We start from the raw sequence: 23,902 nt of genomic DNA on the forward strand, positions 1-23,902 counted from the left end.
TGCTGGCTGGGTTGTGTGCTGGCTGGGTTGTGTGCTGGCTGGGTTGTGTGCAGGCTGGGCTGTGTGCAGGCTGGGCTGTGTGCTGGCTGGATTGTGTGCAGGCTGGGTTGTGTGCTGGCTGGATTGTGTGCAGGATGGGCTGCATCCTGACCGGGCTGTGTGCAGTGCTGGGGTGGAGGGTGCGTGGAGCTCCTGTTTACTCACAGTCTTCCGGCACCATGTCACGCCCCCTAGATGAACCTGCCTGGACACTTCTGATTGCAAAACCTCTCCTGCATTTCTGACCTGATACACAAATACCCTGCTAAACCCCTTCTCAGGTCCTCCAATGACCTACTAATGACTTTCTAACTTCAGAAGAAACCTTCCCCAATGTAGGGCTCCAAGACTTCTCTAGAGCTCCCCCCACTCTCTGGAACTCCCTTTCTCATCCTATTCAACTTGCTCCTGCACATTTAAGGAAGCCCTCAAATGCCATCTTTTTAAATTTTCCCACTTGTCATAATCTACCTGTTAAACACTAACTAATTAGCCATTATTCCATATTCCCCCTCCTATTGTATACTACCCTCCTCCACCTCTCTCCTCCAGACTGTAAGCTCTATTGGACAGGGCCTTACTCTCCTTATGTGTCATTATTTGTTTAACATGCAAGTTTGTCATCTGCAACCCCTCTTTATTCTACAGTGCTGTGTAATATGTTAGCACCCTATAGATGTTAATAATAATAATAATAATAATAATAGTAATACATGTTGCACAAACGGCATGAGTTACAAGCATGTTTTTATTCATTCTTTCCTATCTCAACCTGTACCTTCATCTCTGCTTTCATCCATCTCTTATATTTTTATTACTTAGAGGTTTCCACAGTTTAAAAACTCAGTGTTGGCAGTACATTGAAATACAATCCCCATTTTTCCAGATCTTAGAGGAAGGACTCTTTTCTTCAAAGTTAACCTATACTAAGGCATTGGACTTCAATGAAAGACAAGCTATGTAAATTAATGAGAAATATAAGGCTACGTAATAATTGTGTGACCTGTTTTTACTTTCAGTAGCTCCTTAAATTAACAGAATATGTTCTTAATAAAGTAGAGTAAAATGTATAAGCCTGTTGTGATTTTTTTTTAAATATTCCATCTGCAAGATGTGTAATTAGTGAAACCTAAACTTCAAGTACTGACAAGTACTGTATTTACCCCACACGGCTGCAAACAACCCCTCCCTCCCACCCCACACCCCCAATTTCACAGTACAATGGTGCTTTATGGTGCAGACAGAGGCAGGATAGATGCATGGATAATTAGAGAAAAAGGGTGGAAGACCTATAGCAAGTACACACAGCAGGCAGTGTGTATGTTTATTCTACATGAATGTAGAATTATAAAGCTTCTAGACATATGGTGAAAAATAAAAAGTTAAAGGGATGAAAAAGAAAAATAGGCAACCAAAGCTTTCAATCTTTGTAATTTACCTTGGGTAAAGCTTCTAATGGAAGTTGCTGCTGAATGTGAGGTTTACACTGCTATAATACATTTTTATAATTGCAATACATTGGTTCACACATGTTACTTTAATATCTGACACCATTTCCAGAGGCTACAGCACATGGCTTTCTTACTGCAAGGTATCTGGAGATGGATTTCCACTTTCCACATATCTTCCCAGAAACACCCCTACTCAGTATATGTGAAATAAAGAAAAGGAGTACGTTGTTTTTTACCTTCATTTATGGGTATTATTTCATGACTTGCCGGGAATTTTACCTTGTACATTCTTTGTGATGTTCATGCAAAAACCTTGAACTAATACATCTACATTGAGAATTTTGTTGCTTTATGATGTTTCACAAATCATACAGATAGACAATAGCATCTCTTTGTTGGATTTCTCAGAATTATTATAGATGGTTTGTTATTTTCCAGCACAAACCAGACACATTTAAGGTGATTCTTAGTGAGTTTTAAAATTACCTTTCGACAAATCACTTCATTCTTATTAGAGGTCAGAGACTTTATTCTTCTATTCTATTTTCTTTTCTAGTTTCGTTTTTCATTACATTGAAATTACCAATTTCATCTTGGATTTATTCTCCTAAGAGTTTTACAATTTTATTATAAATATAAAATACCATGGATATTTATATCTAATAAATCAGGGGGAAATCACAACCTTATTTACCTATTACTGTGATGGGTTTTTATTACTGTTTGAGCAGTCTGTAATTCTTGCTCTTTTTATAACTGTTTTAAAATAATTAACCTGTGACACTATTTATCATTCTCCATAGTATGATAATCTTTTGGAATACAAATGCTGAGAGCAAGCACAGATGTAAGCATTCATTGTCTTGAAGAAGTTTATATGCGATTCAAAATAAAATATTCATAGCTTTTTTTATCACATACTGGGAGATATACATTTTGAAAGCTTTTTATTTGAGTCCACTGGCAGCAGCTTCTTCTACATTTGACTTTTCTTCATTACAAAGATTAGCAATTTACCTAATAAGTGCTGCTTTGTTATGAATGATATATGTTATTAAACTTAAGCAACAATTTCTAGGTACTAGAATTTCTTTATTCTGTATCTTTCATAGTGTGGCTCAATGTCATGCTGTGACTAATGTTGGCCAATCTTAGCTCTCAAGAAAAAACTTTCTCTCAGTTGTAGATAGTTTTTTGCCTTTTACGTTTGCAGACCGCTTATCTGTAGATACACTTGAAAAACATATCACATTATACAATCAAAACAACACATCCTATATTCAGATAGGACAATAAATAGCACAGAAGTGAAATGATTACTCTTTAAAGTGGGAACTTTACTTCTTTGTTATCTCGTGTCAGTCACTTACAGGAAACCCCAAGAGAGAACAACTATTTTATGTCCTTTATACGTGTGATTGTGATGTGAATAAAAATTGCTGCTGTTTATTTTTTTGGCCAGTGGTATTACATTCCAAGTATTTATTGTAAAGTTGCCTAGGAGTAGTTTTAAAGTGACTTTCAGATCCTTTATTACATATTTTGAAAACTTCATTTGGATGGCTTTTTGTTTCTTAGACAGCAACCAAAACAGAAATGAACAGAACCACACTAATACACACTGATAATGAGTATACAGGTAGTTCCCAAGTTAAGGACATCCGGCATACGGATGACTCCTAGATACGAACGGGGCTTCCCTGCTCGCTCCGTGCAGGAAGGAGGCTAGGAGGGGGGCAGTTTGCAGGACTTGCAGAAGAAATCTTTTGCTAAACACAGCTGAGGTTGTGGGTGATATGTAGGGCTGAGCTGATCTGTAACATCTTGTAATTCTTTAAAGATTAAGACAAACTCTGCAGTTGTTTCTTTTTGCATATCAAAGCACACCTTGCTCCAGACGTTAATGACTGTCTAAGCGCCATAAAGTTTTTTGTTTTCTTTTGCTTTGTTTGTGATTAAATCACAGTGAGGATTTTATACAGTAGGTTACACCACGCTGTGCATGCAGAGAAAGGTAAAAATAAATATTATATTGAGACAAACATCTGTCCTATTTGGATTTTTAAAAATAATGTGCCTGTTCAGACTTACATACAAATTCAACTTAAGAACAAACCTACAGTCCCTATCTCGTATGTAACCCGGGTACTACATGTATTACAGTTTCTCAAAACTGCTCTTAGAATGCCATTTTACCCAAACCACAGTGCTTGATAGCAGTTGTGATGCGTTTGTGCTGATATGCTGTGTTTTGTTTTCTCTAAAAGGTTTACTGTGCAGTATGGGCAAAAATCTCCACTTCGGTCTTGTCTGTCCAAAGGATAATGTTTCAGAAGTCTTGTAGATTTTTTAGATGTAACTTTACAAACCTATGCCATGCAACCATGTTCTTTTTATAGAGATTATAGATATAGATTATAGAAAGATGCTTTCTCTTTGCAAGCCATTTGTAACTGTACAGTGTTGTAACATTTAACATGCTGAGCCCTTTACCGTCTGCCATGTAGCTCTTGAGTTTTTGCATTGCAGAGTCTGACCCTGGGGTGGATTGCTGGGATGACTACTCCTGGGAGGAATAATGTTTTCCCACTTTAAAAATTGGGTGTGGATCTTATTTGGAATCTGGATGCCCCCCTTTTTTTGTTATAGAAAAGGGGGCCTCAGATATTCACCCCATCTATTGCAATGTAAACCATCAGAATTTAGAATTAAAATGAATTTTGCAACAGAAAGACTTTTTGGAAATTGCGATCATCCCTAGTATATTTCTATAACACGAAAGAACAAGGATCAGCCTGTAATGTAAAATAGCAGAGGGAGGGTAGGAGCTTAAACGCTAATATGCCGTTTCATCTGGATTCAGATGATTTTTCCATTCGGATTCATAATGGAGGAAAATTACAGTTAAACAAAACTGGACGCATAAGAGCATATTGATAACAAGGTAATTCTGATATTTACACAACATTTAAGGTGAATCTTCTAGTGGCATGTGTTTTAAATTATAGTCATTGATTCAGTGAATGTTTGGTGAAAGGAACCATTTTAGCTTTATACCCTCAAAATATTCAGAAGCATGTTTGTTGCGAACATCTACTATAATTTTATTTTTTACATGTTGTACAGTTTAAGGGCTCAGTGTTTTTTTCATTTTTTTTATTTTACATTTTCACTGCACAGATATGAGTACAATTTTTATGATGTTACATATTAGTGATTGAACATGATTCTTTGATCCAGAATGAATAATATTCAGCTGATACAGTCTGTTAGTACCAATTTGAACTAGTCTATAATTATATCAAGGTTATTGGTATACTGCTCCTACTATACTAGGAGATCTTATAACTGGAGAAATAATAAGTATCATCATACAGCGAGATAAGTGTTACCCCCCTGTGATAGATGCTGGTGTGTAATGTAACAGATTGAATGCAGCACGACAGCGAGGACATAGTGTTGTATTGAATTGAGCTTTTTTTTGAGTTTTTATTCCCTTCAAGTGCTACAAACTAAAAATTGAAATATGCCACTTGTCATAATATTACAGTGTACTAATATAATTATTGTTTCTAATTTAAGTAAGGAAATTATGCATAAATGGTAGTAAAATGGGGTGGGGGCAGTTCTATGAATCAATAAGGTTCTGTGGCTATTCAGAACATGATAACAGGAGGGGAAATAAATTTAGCAAAGTGCTTTAGCCAATTTTTCCAAAGCATGGCTACAGCTTCAGTCACAATGGTACTGCCTGGTAGAGTATTCAGGATTACAAAACTTGCTACACAGAATTGAAGGCTGTGTTTAGATAGCCAGATGATTTGCTGAATGGTGTACCCGAATTAGCATTACCCTTAATGTTTCAAAGCAGTAAAACACAAGAAAACTGCTTTCATCATTGTCCTTATGAATGTAGCCTCTTTGGAGTTCATCTTTAAAATAACATTGTCTTGTGAACGTCATCCCACACACTATAAACTTATCTAACAATTGGCTTTTGCCCAGCCAGGACAAAGCCAATTGTTAGATGTTCATATTGTACACTTGTCACCCCATATCTGGAAGTGTTGCGGATTTTTGTTGCCTTTAGAGGGTTGTATAAAGTGCTACGAGGAAGTGTGGGTAGGGTGAGAGTGTGGGGGTCAAGGAAAGTCCTTTGCAGAGATACTGTCATTTTTTTCTGAATTGACAAAGTGTCATGGATTTTTCAATTTCCGGTAGATACAGAACAACAGACTCATGTCTGGCCTCGAACTTCAATGACTCAGTTTAGTTCTGGTAAAGCAAAGAAATGTCTTTTAAAAGAGTAACACAGAAACGATATGTGTGGTTGTGACCCATCAAATATGTGTAGATAGGAACATGACATTGTAGGAATTCAGAGGTCTTTTGGATTATTTAGCCTTAGAGTAATAATACATTATTGTACATGCCATTTTTACACCAGTCTGCATGCACTTACTGATTGCGTTTAAAAATAAAACATTATGGTCGGAGATTTGTATTTTACTGATTATTGCCTGTCTTTTAACTGTTTTGTAAAGCTCGAATCAAAGGACTAAGTATACTATTGGTTGTGATAACATTTAACATTCCCAAAAAAGAAAGGACAATCCATTGGAAAATACTGAGACCTGGCAAGAAGCAGTCACACAAAAAGTGTGTGAGCTGGAGTATAATACAGCCAAGCATTAAATACACTCAACACAGTGAAATCAAAATACCATTGCTAATAATATAATTGTTGTAGTAGTGCCAACATACGCCTATATTAAAGAGTTTCATTCCCTTCGAGAATTAGCACTTTATTAATCAAAGTGAATGTGACCTACAATATGCAAATCAAGTTACAATATTAATTACTCATATTGGGAGTACTGCACCCATAGAATAAATATAAAGGCAAGCAAAATAATATAATAACAGTAATGGAGTTGATGTACAAAAAGTTTATTTATTATTATTTATTATTATTATTATTATTATTATTATTATTATTATATATTAATATTATTATTATTTTTATTAATAAACAGGATTTATGTAGCACCAACATATTAAGCAGCGCTGTACATTTAATAGGGTTGCAAATGACAAACGAATACAGACACTGACACTGGAGGAGAGATATTACAAGTCCTCGCTTATCAATTACTTAATTGGTAATTTTAAGTGGAAAATTACTAACATTTTCAAAATGGTTTACAAACATTCAGTACTGTAGAATAAAATAAAATACCAGCACAATTTTAGAATTAATAGCATAATTACAGTCACTGCATACCACAAGACAGACTGCATTTGTCTTAAGAAAATAGTAAATGCTTATTCCCATCCACAGTAAAATAACTATTGTGTTCACATTGTTATACGGGAAACAAATCTGCATCTTTTTTTTTGTTGTGTAATCTATGCAGAGAAGGAAAGTGGCGTTATGGGAATATAGCTCAAGGACAAATATATCCGATTTGATTCATGCTAGAAAGAGACTGCCAGGAAAAGAATGCAATATGTGTACATTTATTAGAATAAAAAATGAAGTTTGCAAACAAGAAGTGATAGATGTCTTATGAGATGGAAGGTGAAGTTGGCAACCAAGCAGAAGTGACAGCTATTGGCAGGGCATACACTGCTGTAATGATAGAGACTATGAATGTTTTCTGCATTCCAGAGACAGGGCAGTTATAACCAGAGGCCAAGTTTGATTGCTCGAGACAAGTGAACCAATCCACAAAGAACGTTGTCGCAAATTGGGGAACATTAAAGCACCCATATTAACACATAATTTCCAGGGTGTAGAGCACAGTGTTAGGACTAATTCTGATAACTTGCAAATTACCCATTACCACTTATTAGGTCACAATCTTTCCCACTTAATTTCTAAAACAGGGAATCTGACATTCCTTTATACATTCACTGGTGGGAAACAATTACTGTCATTCAAACACATAAACCCAAAAAAATTCCCATCAGGGAATGTATGAGGGGAGTGTCTGATTCTCTGTTTTATAAATAGAAAATCAAGAGTATTACTCAATTTTTGCATAGGAGCTTTGAAGCATAAAACGGTCATGTATGCATTTGTTGTCTTCTGCTTCTGATTTTACAGCATCCCTGGGTATACAAAAATGAATAATGAGCAAAACATTTATATAGCATAATCTCCTATTTAATAAATCCTAAATTAAATATTTTATGTACAAAGGTCCATTGTTGACCATGTCTGCCACTGAGATATCATATTAATGTAGGGTTATGGATGAATCAGCACTATTTTTGATAAGTGTTCTGAGCTTGGGATCATACACAGAAGTCCAATATTATGAGAAAGATGACACTATCAGCCTGTCTTCTGCTTCTTCAAAGGCTAGGGTGAGCAAAGAGCACTTAAAGCTACAGCAATAGGAATTTGATGCAGTGGTGGTAAGCATAGGTAGACTGCACCGGGCTGGGGAATAAGACAACAAAGCAGTGAAGAAAGAAATGAATCACTGACTTTATGGTAACCACTTTAAATTTACTGGAAATCAAGTCAATGCAATAGGGTGTTGGCTTACTGATGTCTCTTTCCTTTGCCTAATTATTTGTGTTGCTGGTGCTAGTCTTCTTGCCACTGTTCATGCTTAAATTGCACAAGCATGCATACTTATGTAAATGGAAGTAATGGAAGTAAAAGTATAATAACTGAACATTACCATACAACAACTGGTGAAAGTAGTTGCCCTTGATGAGGCAGAGGCAGTTGCATTTGGACAATTGCTGTTACTCTGAAACTGATTGGTTTTGTGATGTCTGTTTTTAAGCACTAGAACTTAATTTTCTGTTTATCCCCATGTGCCAGTGTCATCGGGACACTGAGCAGTAATGGACATTTTATATCCTAGGCTAAAAGATTCTTATTCTCCCAACAACCTTTACATATATTTTTCATGACAGTAAGTGTTAGGTATCTGCATTTAAAGCTCATAGGTCAAGTTACCATGGTAAAAGATTTATGGTCTATAGCAGCTTGTAAAAAGGGAAACGTAACTGGCAAATGATAGGCACAGAGGTCCTACTGAATCCTGTTTCTATCTGCTGATCTTTTTTAGTAGCTATGTAGATTGACTTCTCAGTTAATTAAAAGTGCACTGGTACATGATGGAGTGGACATTCTGCCAGGTTAAAGAATGACAAATGAGCTAATAAAAAAGCAACTGAAGAGCTCATACAATGACTTGTGTTTGTAGCAAAATGTTTCTGAAAAACAGGCACTTCTCAGTTCTCATTACTGGCCATCCATCAGGATGAGATTAAATATTTAGGGATTTAATGATTAGAAATGGGTCACAGACAGCTGTAAAAAGTAACAGAACTTTTAACTCTCCCCTACTGTAAACAATATAATATATACTGGTAAACTATTAGATTGCTGCACGAGTCTTGTAACTTACGTTTATGAATAATAACATTTCTGTTTCAATCTGCAGCCAGGTATGGAAACTTTGGAAACATTTACATTTGGCTTCATAAAGCTGCATTCATTTTTTTGTGAAATTTTGTATTTAAACAATGTTTCCTGAACTAAACTTTCTTGCTCATGTGATTGGCTTGCTGCTTTCCATAGCAATTTTCACTGTAATACAGCATTAGGTCTTATCAGGTTACACATAATATTATTATTATTATTAATAATAATAATAATAATAATAATAATAATAAATAAGATTTATATAGCTGTCACATTTTATGCAGTGCTGTACATTAAATAGGGACATGCCAAATACTTATCACACTCTTTCCCATAAGCAGATCTAGGTATAATCTCACACAATTGTTATGCACCAATTTAAATATTACAAACATTTTTTTTAGCTTATAATAAAAACATGATCTTTACATACAATATTATGACATTAAAAAGTTACCATTTGTGTTATAGCCATACATGTCCAGTGATGGGTACCTTTTCAAACCAAGCAGGTATTTTTCCAAGAGCCATCATTTAATCTTGGTAACAACACAGTAAGTCTCCCAGTGACTTATTTCATAGAAGAGTGTCTGCTTGCTCAGTTCCTATAACTCACAAATAGTTTAGTATAACATAATATAATGATATAATAAAGGTAAGTATAGAAATACCTAAAAAGACAAATATAAGTAATATTAAGTTAAAAAATGCTTACTTATTCTGCTTTATTGAGGAGAATACAAATACATATACTAATAACATCAGTGTAATATCATTGACTATATAAAACAATATCAGGGTTTGCCCAATAACACCAGCAAAATGTGTTTTTAAGTAAGCATTTAATTTAGATAATAGCGATCAGATTTCCATCAGATGTATTTAGTCATTCATATACAACTTGTGTGCCTTCCACTGATACTTTCCACATCCAATCAAATACCCAAAAACTGGTCTCTTATGTCTGCTAAACTCCTTTCTGATTAACTTCACATCTGATCATTGTACCACATCGGATTACAGATCATTGAAACTCGTCCCTTAGGTACTAGACCTATGCCTTTGATATTTGCTTAGTTTCTATTTCTAATTTTATGCCAAATATGTAAAGGATTGCTTTCTACCTTTAACAAAAATGGAGTTGTACTTTACATTTTGAGAATCAAAGATTGTCTTTTTAGTAAACATTCCAAACATTTTAATATTTATATTGGCTTACTGTTATATTTTATTAGGTTTAATCTTAATTAAGATTTAATGAGTTTCTTTGTTTTCCATGATTATAAACTCATTAAAGGGTAACAATAACAGAGCAGAAAGCAGTTATGCAATAAAGAACAAAAATATAAACTGATTAGGAAAGATAGTAAAAAGAACCTCACAGTGTAAATGGTATGGACGTGGTAGGCTGCTTTTTATATTTACAGGGCAAACTACACATTTACAGGGCAAACTACAGTACACTACACATTATTTTATAGTTCTGCAGACAATCTAATTTTTTACTTTGAATTTCTTTGATGTTGTTCTGTGAACAATTGAATGCAGGGTATGGATTTTCTAAATACTGATGGTAAGTAATTGAGAGGGATATTACGCATTAAAGAATAAGGCAACTAGCATTTTCAAAGAGATGTCCAAAGATGCATAATTTGTGTTTCTCTTGTGAGTGATGTACTTTGGAAACTTCACCAGAGTTTGTGTGATTATGTCCTATGAAAGTGTAACTTTAGCTCTTCAAAAATCATTTTTCCTGTTTAGGATTTTTAAAAAAGCTGCTTATGCTACAGTTCTCACCTTATCTCAAGCACTGTACCCGTACCAACATCCATTTGTCCACTAGATAGCACACCTCTTCAGGGCTGAATGATGCTGGCTATATATTTGTCCATGCAAATGTTTAGTCCCTTGGGGTGTGTTACCAATTTTACTTGGGGCTGTCCAATGGAAGAGTATAGATTGCAGGATGTTACATGACAAGCAAGAAAAAACATACAAAAAGGTATGTATTAGGGGATTTGTTGATTACATATGTTAATGTTTGCAGTATAGTATCTACCTAATGAAACTTCCTCCAATGAATGAGCAATTTCTACAATCTCTGCATGAATGATCACAATCACCAGAAGTAAAAAATGGCTTTCATTTGTCTAAAAGGAAAATATAAGATTTTTTTAGACACCGGGCGTAATTGATCATACTTATATGATCATATAGTTTTTTGCATACATGCAAGTGATAAATGCAATACAGGACAACTCAGTACTCAGGACTACTGTCTTACAAAAATGTTATTTCTTATATGTTACTGCTTTCAGCATGGTCTTTTTTTTACTTTTAATGTAGGGATCTAACTGGTTTCTGAAGTCTTTAAGAAATGGTTCAAGTCTCAACTGGACTATCTCAGACTTTCAAAGACAACCACACAACCAAGCAGGAAAAGAGAGTTATAACTGCATTCCCCTCCGCCAGCCAAGCCCAGCTGTGGAGAATCACAAAGAAGGGCGAGCCAGCCCTGAACAGGAAGCCGAGGAAATGGAAGATCAGTATGATGAGGTACATTGTATTTATCTGTTCTGTACAAGGTTTATATTATTTCAACAGTAGTGCCAACACATATTTTGGATTGAAATACACATTTTTAAATGTTGTGGATTGAAATGTCAAAAACAGAATATTATTATCAGCTTTCCATAGTGAAATACAGATGGCATGCAGGAGGTTTCAGACAACAGATTGAGAAATCAGAAGAGTAATTTTATAACGAAAAGAATTATCATGTTCTTCATTTATCATGTATTTTTCATGGTTTAGTGCTAAATAGTTTCATCACTTTAGGAGTGTTTTAAACAACAAATGTGGGTTTACTTACAATGTAGAAGTAAAGTGCTATAGACTTTGACCCCCCCGGGAGGCTTTTGGCATAATCTAAGTAAGTAAGAACAGTATATTTGAAAAATATAGCTGTCCACGGTCTACCTACATAAAAGCTTAAATGAGGATCTTCAATATTTTAAAAATGCTGCTTTACAAATTAAGATGAAATAATATAGATGGGTAAGGCTTTGAAATCCTAACAAGACATTTTAGGGCTGATTGACAAAATTAACAAGCATGGGTTCCTGGGTTTCAGTGCAACCTGTTCAGCTCTATTCCATAGTCCAATATAGAGAGATATTTGGCAACCTGCAAACTTTTTTTACATTGGGATGAGAAGGCATAAAATTGCATCTAGGAAATACTGGTCTCATCATTTTTTTTCTGAAGCATACCTTGCGAAACACATTGAGAGACAAATGAGACCACTATGTGCGTATGTACAGCGTATGTACCACAATGTATGTCCAATAATGTTGACGCATGCATTGTTTTTTTTAACATTAAAATACATTAAGATTTTATGAATATGTTTGTGAACACCTCTTGATAAAAGGTCTGTAATAGGGTTTTTGCATTTTGCATTTCTGATGAAACTGGGTGTGGCACAATACTTTTTACTAGTTCCATTTATTATTCTTTAGTATTTGAAAATTATGTCAGATTCACCTGTCAAAAGGACCCCTCTAGCACTGCAGTCCCAATGTGTCGCTTAGTTAGTGCTTCTATTCACATCAAGTCTTCCTCTGGGTTTGAATTTTTCACCCATCTTTATTGGCCAGGATAGTATAATGCAACTCCACTGCAATGTAGGTAGGTGAGTCTGTACACTAAGTTGACTATGTCTGGATATGCTGCCTGTGAAGACATTAGGCCTGATTTATTAAAGTTCTCCAAGATTGGAGAGGATAGACTACCATTGGTGAACCTGGTTGATCCAGCAAACCTGGAATAGATTTTCTAAAATATTATCCTAATCGGCAAATGTTTTTAACCATTGACCAAATCCACACCAGGTTTGCTGGAACACCAAAGGTTCACCCATGATAGACTATCTTCTCTATTCTTGGAGAGCTTTAATAAATCAGGCCCATAGAGTTGTACTGTTTTTAATGCCTGATGGATCCTTAAAATGTGTTTGTTTTTTCCTTCTAAAGCAGCCACAGCATATGTAGAAATATCTAAACCCTGCAAGCAGTAGGACCTTGCTCACTGTATGGAAGTATTGGTCTCATTGTAATGGTCCTGTAATGTGTTCCTTCACAATTAGTCCTGCATTTAGCATAAATATCATAATATGCTCCATTGTTAAAGCATTCACATTTTGAAATAAAAAAAGCTGGTAAACACTCATCATTGTAAAGTTTTTCCTTCTACATTAGAACATATTTCTGCTTTATAGATAGTATTACGTCGTGCCAGTAGACTTGCTGACAATCAATGCTAATTTTAAGGGTCTGCTCTTAGTACAATCCCATGATTACGTCAGTACTGTAAAACTAAAATGCTGAAATTCATTTTTAGTGGAGTGCACACTTTACAAATGCTTTCAAATTAAATAGGAAATTTCTGTAGTAAATATGAGGATAACTCTGAGGATGTGCATTGCATGCAACACGATACTGTTTATACCATTAGGATTTGTACAAAACTCAACCAGAGGCAGTGAAGCAATTAAAAATGATGTTAATGTTGATAGAATAGAGAAATTAGAACTCCTGTAAGTTTCTTATTACTATCTGTGTCCCACTTGTCACCAGAAAAAGGGGTGAGGGGATCCTTCAATTTGGGACACCTGTTCCAGTGACAAATGTTTAATGGAGGAATTATCTTGCCTTTGTAACAACACAAGACAATCACAATTGGCCACACACATCAACCCATAACTGACAGATGTTTTAACTCTTCCGTACTCCATCCAAAACAACAGAAAAATGTTTTTGCTATTCATAGACGTATCAGAAATGACAGCAATTAAATACACACTATCAGTATTTAATTTACCTGAAGAGATGTTTAATATAACAGTAACATTTAAATGTCATGTTTGTGTAATAAAACTCTGATCTTAGGTTTAACGGAATTTTATTATCACATTGACAGTCTCTGTGAGTCATAGCTCTTTCCCTGTTTTTACTTTATTTTGTTATGTTTTAGCTTCATTTCTTTCAGACTAGTCATTACCAGGCTCGAGTTGTGACTGTTCTTTACCAGCCCTGAACAACATTACTGTAAACAGTGATCTATAGAGTTCCAGTTGTGACTAATACTATATTGATAGATGACTCTCTTTTATTACTTTCAGGAGCCTACTTCAAAATTTGCTGAAAGCCTTTTCACAGCTAAAGATAATATAAAGGATAAGAAGATCCAAAAAACATTTATACTAGAAAACAATACAGCCACAAAATTAAGATTTTTTTTGAAGAACAGCAGCAATCAACAAAATGCACTTCCAGCAAACAATGTTCCCTTAGAAAATAACAGTTCCTTGGAGGTGTCAACCAATCCTTCTTCTCGTTTACAAGCACCACTCAAGGTATTGTTTTTTTTTTTTTTATTTCATGTTTAAGTAGTTTATTTAACAAAATTATTTAATGTTAGCTGTTCATTTTTTTGCTTATCTGTAACATCCTATTTTTGCTTTTTTTTAGTTTTGTTACATTTTAAAAGTTCAAAAGTTAAACTTTTTTTAAAACAATTCAGCAATATATAAAAATCATTTTTTTTCAAAAGTTTAAATTGTTTGCTGTATAGAAGTACAGGACTCTAAACTTTGTGCAGTTCCAAACGCATTCCATAATTGTTATATTATGGCGGTTCTCATTACCCCACTGGGGTTTCTAGGGATTTATCTTGCATAGCAAGAGAAAAGATGAGAAAGCCAAGCCATAGGTATTAATCCATATATAGTTTATTTTTTTTTCACAATGAAAAGAGTCTGAGGGTCATGCACCAATCACACTTCATTAGAACAATAAAAGTTATTGAACAGCTGTTTTGGGAGCACAGTTGAATAAATACACATATTGATCTAAATGTTTCTAAAGTACAATAAAGACGTTGCAGACAAAATATAAACAGTGTAACGTCTTTGGCATTATTGCATTTTAACATTTGAAGTTTTATTTCAGCTACTTAAAGACCTTTTTATGTATATGGGTTATGGTAATTTGTAAGATGGGGTAAGACTTTTTTCATGTGCTCTATGGTTTATGTGTATGTAAAAATATATATATATATATATATATATATATATATATATATATATTGTATTTTCCTGTCTGTGTATGGTCAACTTAACAACGATGTTTATGTCATCCCATACTTAGTCACTCCTATACTCAGTCACATGGTACAAAGTTCTACTTCTGACAGTTTTTACTTTTGATTTTTTTCAAGAGGTTGTGTTTAGAAATCCACAGCTGCCTTTTAGATTGTTTTAAGTCATGCACAAAGATATTTTTTCTGCAGAACGTCTTGTTACAGAACCTTACTTAACTGCCAAATAGAAGATTGTCACAAAGTTAGTCACAGTGGTGGGACAAAAGGATGTGCTGTTTCAAGGTTAGGGCCTTCAGTTATACATGAAGAACCAATGGATGACAGCAGACACAAAGGAATACTCAATATCATGGTGTAATATCTTTAATGGATTAAACATGTAAAAAGTCTTCACAGAAGAGCAACAGTTCAACAAGCACTTGTGGAAACGGTGCATACATCAAATTACAGGCATACCTAAGCAAAAAGTCCTAAACTATAATACTACTTTAAGCATACAATACAATACAATACAAGCAAACAATAATTTACCTTATTACTCAGCTTTACCTTCATTTCATTTCCCCTCCCAGTTGTTCTCTGTTTTTATGTATGTATGTATGTATGTATGTATACCTTCTTCAAGTCTTGCAAGATTTACTCAGCCTCCCCTTCCTGTTAAAAATTGTCCGAAAGAATATTTGAATAGACAGATCAATATACATATCAATAGAGGAAGTTGGACAAGGAAATGAAGGGGACATCAGAATGCAAAAATTCTAAATAAATTATTTTTTTCTGATTAGCCATAAAATCACTAAACTTTGCCATAGCAACACAGTATGACAACTGAAAAAGAGATTACAGGTACAAAAGAAGCTAGAAGTGGAGGCTAGAAGTAGTGCTAACAAGTATCCTCCCCAGCATTGTTTTCCACATTTAAGTCTTCTGAAAACCCCATTAAGCTTTCCACCTCCTATCTTTTGCCTACTACTTTTCAATATTAAAAAATACCCAAATTCAATAGCCTATATTCCTATCTATAAATGTTTGTCTCAGAACAGTTCTATGTTCATTGGGAATAGGTGTCTAAATGAGCAGATTTGATCAGTCTTTAAAATGGGTGTGAGTTTAGAATTTTTGTTTAGTGCTACATTAGGTCTGTGTTGTTAGAGGGTGGACCTAGTATTCTGATATCTTATTATGCCCTTATTTCTGATTAGAGGGATATAACACATGTAGTTTTCATTATGTCTGTTCTGTGCTGCAATGCTGACAGGCATGCGTGTTGATCACTGTGTGTATCTTGCATGGGCTATACACAAGAAATTCCACACCCTAAACATCACCAACATGCTTGTATTTTTATTTTACCTTTTTTTATATAAATAAACAATAACATAGTATCATGGGTATACATTTTTTATAAAATATTTTCGCACTGAATGTTTTTCTGAAAGAAACAGATTTAGAGTTGTTTAGCCCAGTGGTTGCTAACAGACTAGGACTTGCTGCATTTATAGTATATACCCCCCAGTATAAGCATGACATCGCAAAGAACAAATACCTAAATGAAACACGAAACATTCTGTTGAAACACCATCTTTGCTTTCACCAAAAGATGACATCAGCTTGATGAAACTTATTAATGATAAGTTAATACCTGAAAAAACATTTCCACTGTTAGCAAGGAAATATAGGTAGACAGCAGCCTTCAAATTGCAATGAACCATTGATACAATACATATTACAATGTGGATGTGTACTGTATATGCTACAAATTTGAGGTTTAACCAACCTAGCAATACGTCTTTAGAGTTAAGTTTTTTAAAGGTTTACACATTGTTTTTGTTGTTTTTGCCTGTTTTAGCTTATTCTTTAAAAGGTTCCATATGTTGAGAACAAGATATGTCCTTCTAAATAGCAGGTTATATGTTTTTTAATGTTTTCCTTCAAATAACTGCCATGAACTGCAGTTTATTCGTTCTGTACTTTGCACTATTGTCTTTAAACTACGGTAGATAGTTTATTGTCTGTAATTTCAAAAATCAAATCAGTCTCTGCATCCACCATCTCTGCCATTATTGGTCAAATTTGCTTAAATCATAAGTCTTTACTATTCTGATGTCCGTGTCAATGAACAGTAAATTCTCTTAACATTGTCTGCATGTTTTGAGCTGCAGCCACATAATGTTTTGTTTGGTTATTTGCAACAGTGGTAATAAGGCAAGTTTAGTACGTGGGAACTAAGAGTAGCTATGTGTAAACAAGTGCATTATACTGCCAATATTAAATCTCATTCTAATAGTTACTAAATTCAATATAAATATCAATATTTTGTATTTGCAGTTTATTATTTCCAATTGCATTAGGTAATTCTAGGCTTTACACTGTTTTAATTTGTTTCTTTTTTCAAATGTGTTACTTAGAAACCAATGGTCTGACCTCCAACTAAATAGGCATAAGATTACATGTGTACTCCCACCAGACATATACCGCACTTAATGTAATTAGTTTAACTAAGCTATGCTATGGATACTTACATTTTGTAGTTTAGGTCTGTACTTTTGATTAGTGGAAAACATTAAAACACATTTTTGTTCATTGCCAGTTCATTGTTTTTGTGTCTTGTTTATTTGCCTGTTCGTTAATAGTCACCAATTAATATCTAGTAAATATGGCTTTAAAGTACTTAGCAACATAATTAATACAATCTGCACATATGGCCATAAATATAAAAAGGACCAGTTTACCAGCATTTTGGAAAAATGGGCTCATAGCAACAAGGGACAAACAATTAAAAACTGGCAAGTTAATTAACTCATAATTATAGTGGCCAATTCTCCTGACCCCTTTTGCATCTTTAAATTAATTCAAAGGTTTTGCATATTAATTTTCAATTACTCCACTGCTCACAAAGGTATGGATTGATGAATAATCAAAAGGATCATTAGCTCATGTTCTTGACTAAAATGTTACTTAAAATTACTTTCATGTTACGTGAAAAAATTAATGAAGAAATACTGGCAATCATTATAATACTTACTAATTACAATAACTAGTGCACTAAAGTGCAAATATGAGACAGAAAAAGGTTGTGTACATAATGGATAAAATACCTGGTTCAATTACATTTTTAGTTATGAAGTTCAAACTGTCTCCCTAGACAACGGAGCCCAATACTTGTCAGCATCAGAAGTCAGTGGTATGAGTGTCAGAATGCCCCTTCATCCAATGACATGCGGGCTGCCTTCACTTGTTCAAAGGGTGCTGAGTACTCCCTTGCAGCCACTCCTTTGATATAGGGAAAACCAACCTGCATGTCTGGCATGACATTTGTTATCATTTTTTAAAAAAACAAAAAATCATTCTCCTCTCAGTAGCTATCCATAGTGCTATAACGGTTTATATACAGCTTCAGCACCATGTCACCAAATAAATTCAGCAACAATTGTCACCAAATAAATAAATGGACCCATAATTTAACAAGATTTGCCCAATTAGGCCACCACATACTATAAAATAATCCTAGATATTCTATGTGCCATGAATTGATCTAAAAAGATTTACCCAGCAAATGTCACATAATACATTAGGTGAATACAGGAAGTCGCAGAATTAAGGACATCTGACATATGGACGACTCTTAGATACGAACGGGGCTTTCCTGCTCGCTCATATGCAGGACGGAGGCTTGATGGGGGCAGGTTTGCATTACTTGCAGAAGAAATCTTTTGCTAAACACAGCTGAAGTTGTGGGTGATCATAGAGACTTAGCATTTCTGCAACATCTTGTAACTCTTTAATGACCAAAAGAGACTCTGCAGTTGTTTCTTTTTGCATATAAAAACACAGCTTGCTCCATAGGTTAATGAATGTCTAGGCTCCATAAAGATTTTGTTTGCTTTGTTTGTGATTAACTAACAGTGATGATTTTGTACAGTAACTGACACCACGCTGCCTAATAATTTGTTGAGACAAACATCTGTCCTAACTGCATTTATTAAAATAATGTACCTGTGCCGACTTACATACAAATTCAACTTAAGAACAAACCTACAATCCCTATCTCATATGTAACCCGTGGACTACCTGTACAATCAAAAATTGGTGAAGTAATTTCACTTGGAAACATTAGCATTATTTCCTAACTGGAGTACATTTTCACTGATCCAAGATTTTTTTGATAAATATAAGCTGTTGGAAAGTTATTCTCCAATCTTTTATTAGATGACAGTATGAAAATGCTAGAAGTATTAATTACATGAAACCATAAGGCAGGGTGAAATGCATCTGGCCATGGAAGCAATTTAACTAACTGAATGGATAGCAGAAAGAATATTTGGTAGGGTAAATTTATTCATACAACCCCTTAGGCTACACATATATAAAGAGATTATGAAATATGTTTGTTAATCCACCTGGCCTCAAATAGGAAGAAGACATTGCATACTACGAGAGACCTAAGGCTAAACTAAAGAGAAGAAATATTATTTTATATTAAAAAAAATATATATATATATATAATTACTGCGAGATCCTTACATTTATTATATATACATATATATTTATTTTTGATTGCTAGTAAATAAGGAAGCTGCAAGCCTTGCATTACATCTAAATATCAAAGGCACAAAGGGCTATATATATATATATATATATATATATATACACATACACACATTTATGTATAAATTTTCATCCACATAAAGTATTGAAATGTACAATTTCTGTCTAAAGAACGTAAGGCAAACAAACTATCCAGAATTAATACTAAAAATTGTTGTAGCTTAACATGTAAAAACTCAAGCAGCATTCAAAAATATTGAGGCTAATTGTTAGGAGATAAACATTCTTAGAAGAAACCTTTATCTCCTATTAACATAAATAGTTTTTAATGGAACACTGATTAAAAGTGCAAATTCTCAATGAACATATAAATGTAAGAAAAAGTAGAAAGGCAGTATCCAAACATAAAATAAACTAAACATGAATTACCAAATTAAATAATTAGCAACAGAAGGATGATAGGAATGGTAAGTGTAATGCCCCTGGCCACACAAACCACAATCAACTCCAGATATCCTTTAATCACGTTTTATTATTGTCATAAAACATGACAAGGGTTAAGTCCGATAAGCAAAGTACAGGAGGGTAAGGCAAAGGCAGGTCAGGAACAATCCGAGGTCAGGGCAGGCAGCAGACAAGAATGGTCATTAACAATCCGAGGTCAGGGCAGGCAGAGTTCAGGCAAGAGTCAGGTTTCAGACCAGGTCACTATGGAAATGACAAACGGGATTAGCATAAACCAACACAAGGACGCACCCAAGCACACTGTGTACACAGAGGCTTATAGCAGGCAATGATGGTCAGGACAGGTTCTCCTTAAATGGCCAGAGTGACCAATGACCTTGCACCACCTGGCGCCATTTGTTGGGAGGGTGACTGAATCGGCGGCAGGGAATTCAAACTATCTCCTGCCCCTCCGCGAGGCAGCCGAGTGCCACGCCCTCGGGGGGGGGGTACAAGAGGCATGCATGGTAGCACTCGCACCTCTTCCCACAGCACCCCTAGGACGTGCACTACTTTGCACATCCAAAGGAGTGCTGAGAACAGGAGTTTCTGTAACCACGTCCATGGAGATGCAAGGGATGCCGCCTGGCCGAACAGTAGTTTGGCCAGGACCGATCCCCCACCTGCAGAGAGAGACACGCTGCGAGCAGGGCAGCAGCCTTGGCCATGCTGCCTGCTACAGTGGCGTCTCCCTCTGAGGCTGGGATCCCCAGGGATGCCGCGGGCTCGTAGGACAGGTAAGTTACCTACAGTAAGGCAGCGTGGCAAATTGCCCAGCTCCCAACATGCGACCAAGCCAATAAATAGCAGCAGGTATTTGCTAAATTAATTTTCATGTAACCCTTCCTAAAAGCTATGAATAATATTTAGCCCTAAAATCTATCCGATAAGCAGGGAGGGGATCCTCGCACTACCAACACATATGCCTTGTGCAAAAGACACCAAAATCAGAAAAAGAGAAAAACGGTTAGCAAAGGACAGTTGCAGCAGATACTTAACAAACATGTAACCCCTTCCCCCCTTTTTGTCATGGCCCGAAGGTAATGGTTTCAAGTCCCATCCTTAGGAAGGGGACATGAGTGAGAGATTTATCGAAATCAAATGTGGGGCTCGGGTCTTTGTGGCTGAGCTCTTTTTGAAATGTTAATGGATAAAAGTGTAATGTTAAGGTGTTTGTTCGTTATAGTTGTTATAGTAATGGTTGAGATATATTTGAATCTAACCATTAATAAAGGATGTCACCAATAAACCAAAGCAAGTGTAAGGCTCATTATTAATAAAATAAGTAAGATAGAGTTAAGGTGATAAAGAAGGTTAATATTGTGATGGCTATGGTCCCATATTACTGACATTACATATATGACATGGAGAGAAAATAAGAAAGTAGAATAAGGTTTATTTGTTAAAAAAAAACTCAGTGTATGTTGTGTTTGTATACTAGAGGTAGTCAAAATAGGTTGGCATCCCACTAATATGCTAAATAATGAGGATATGGAGAGGAAAAAGAGAAGGCTATCAGTTGAGAACAAGGATTACCTAGTACTGGAAAGAGAAGGGGAAATGTGAAAAATAGGAGAAACATAAAAAAACAAAAAGATAGATGGTAAGGGGTTGCTCAGATAATGGAGGTAGACTATTGTGGTCAATGCTAAGTACAGAAGGCAACCCAAGGTGACCAAACTTTTTCAAACTTACGTAGTGTATTATAGAAACCAGCTGGGACGTTCCATAAGCCTGATATCACCTTTGAGACATGATGACTATGTACTATGGGTAAACAATAACTTCAAACAACAAGGTCCACCAAAAAATCTATTAATGTGGTAAAATAAAAAATGTAGTATTAAATACATTTTATGATAGTTCCAGCTAACTCCATAATTCTAGTTATTTTTAGTTGAAAAAAATATTGAAAAGGAGTCTGTCAGTTTCGTAATTCCTCATGTCACGCTGCCTTCTGAATTCTGAATAATCAGGCAAAGCACAAACTCTTAATGGATGATCATCATTGCATTATTCTAATATTATTCACATTCATGGTTCCAAATTGATCAAATTGTCTGTTTGTTGAAATTGTTTAAGAAAATTTGTAAATAAATACACAAGGACAAAAGGAACACATAAAATTCCTCCAGAGCCTGCTTGCCTTTGAGGGTCATGCATTAGGAAAAAATGTGTTTCTGTACAAAAGTCATGTCTTTTTAAACATAACAATAACTGTACATTATTGAATGTCACGCAGTGTAGAGTAATAAAATAATAGTGCTAAAAAGACAAAAAAAATTAGAACAAAATAATTTAACTGTGAAAAAAGGGTTTATGGGGGTCCTCACTATCCATTAGGTTAAGAATAGCTTCTTGCTAATGCCAACCCCGAATGGGTATAATAAAAATTAGTAGAGAAATATAGACAGAAAGAGGGTTTTTTTCTGGCAAGAAAATGGAGTTTTACTTTGTAGTTTAGGTCATCTAACAAAATGGCAATAACACCACAAGGTCAATAGCAGTGTACAATATATGTCATAGATGATGCTATACAGAATATTGCTGATGTACCAAGGGGTACTAACAGTAGGTAACTTCACATTTAAATGTTCAATTAGTAATTGCAGTCGTCTGTAATCCCGATGCGCTGTTCTGTTACAAGGCTTCCTCAGGGGAGAGGTTATTAATAGGGAGGGTGAATATAAGTGAAAAGTTATACAATAGTGCATCAAATAATAGTTTTAACAAGAAAAATCAAGAGGAAGAATAATAACAAGAAAAAGAAGAATCTAAATTCTGAATAAAAAAAAAAAAAGATTTGCCAAATAGCAGGAATTGGAAAAGGAAGGCAATTGGAAAAGGGAGAATGATTTCATTAACAATTATTAAGCGTCTGTGTGGGACTTAGGTCAATAAATGTATCATTTGGTAATACCAAACTTTCTGCAATGATCTGTAGGAGCCCTTATTCAAAGGTAATATGAGTGGCCAGCTATAGGGTCTTGGTATACAAGAAATCAAATGCAAGTTGTCAGAGCTTGCGTACAGCTTCCAGACCTGTGCAAACAACCTCAGATTTTAAAACGTTCATATGTCAGGTTAAGTTTTTTTTACTGTGCATCGGAAATATATGACTTACTATGTAGCTTTTATTGTTATGGCCTCCGAACAGCCTGGCTGTAAGTGTCTCCATGCAATAAGATTAATCAATACTATTGCTTGAAATCATACATGGCTTAACTGTCAAAGATATTCATTAAAAATCACCATCTGATATTCAAAAGTTCTTTCTTATTTGTTCTAACTTTTGACACCACCCTCCAATAGTTTACCTATAGGCTATCCCTGTATAGGTTGTCATATGTCGCTATATATGCTTGTATTTTGAAGCATAATCAACTATTTTAGGGCACGAAATAGAACTGAAGACTGAACAATGCACATTTTGCTGTAAGCCTCATGAATAAACTATGCCAACAAATTTTTCTTATATATATATTTTCACAGATATTTTGCTGCTATATATATATATATAGAAAAACAAATAGTAACGCAAACCTATATTTTTCTAGCAAAACCTAAATTTTTCTAGCAAAGTAAGAAGTTTGCTTCATGAGAAGTACCACTAACATACTTCTTTTGCTGCATTCCACATAATAATTGAATTTCTCCAATAAATGTGGGTACATACCGAATACAAGTAGAATAGATGTAAACAAAAGTAAAATTCAAAGTTCAGAGGCATTAAAACATGAAAAAAAAA

General features: G+C 34.8%; 1 protein-coding gene across 1 annotated transcript in view; it reads left to right on the top strand.

The window, feature by feature from the left end:
* The first annotated feature begins 7,745 nt into the window (after nucleotides 1-7,745).
* Nucleotides 7,746-23,902, top strand: part of LOC140329787 (uncharacterized) — a 24,509-nt gene continuing 8,352 nt past the window's right edge. Inside the window, exons 1-3 of the mRNA XM_072410179.1 lie at nucleotides 7,746-7,862; nucleotides 11,287-11,496; nucleotides 14,123-14,356. Coding sequence (XP_072266280.1) covers nucleotides 7,746-7,862; nucleotides 11,287-11,496; nucleotides 14,123-14,356 — 561 coding nt within the window. The remainder of the gene's footprint in view (nucleotides 7,863-11,286; nucleotides 11,497-14,122; nucleotides 14,357-23,902) is intronic.

Source organism: Pyxicephalus adspersus, chromosome 4, assembly GCF_032062135.1.
Source record: "Pyxicephalus adspersus chromosome 4, UCB_Pads_2.0, whole genome shotgun sequence".
Taxonomy (NCBI): domain Eukaryota; kingdom Metazoa; phylum Chordata; class Amphibia; order Anura; family Pyxicephalidae; genus Pyxicephalus; species Pyxicephalus adspersus.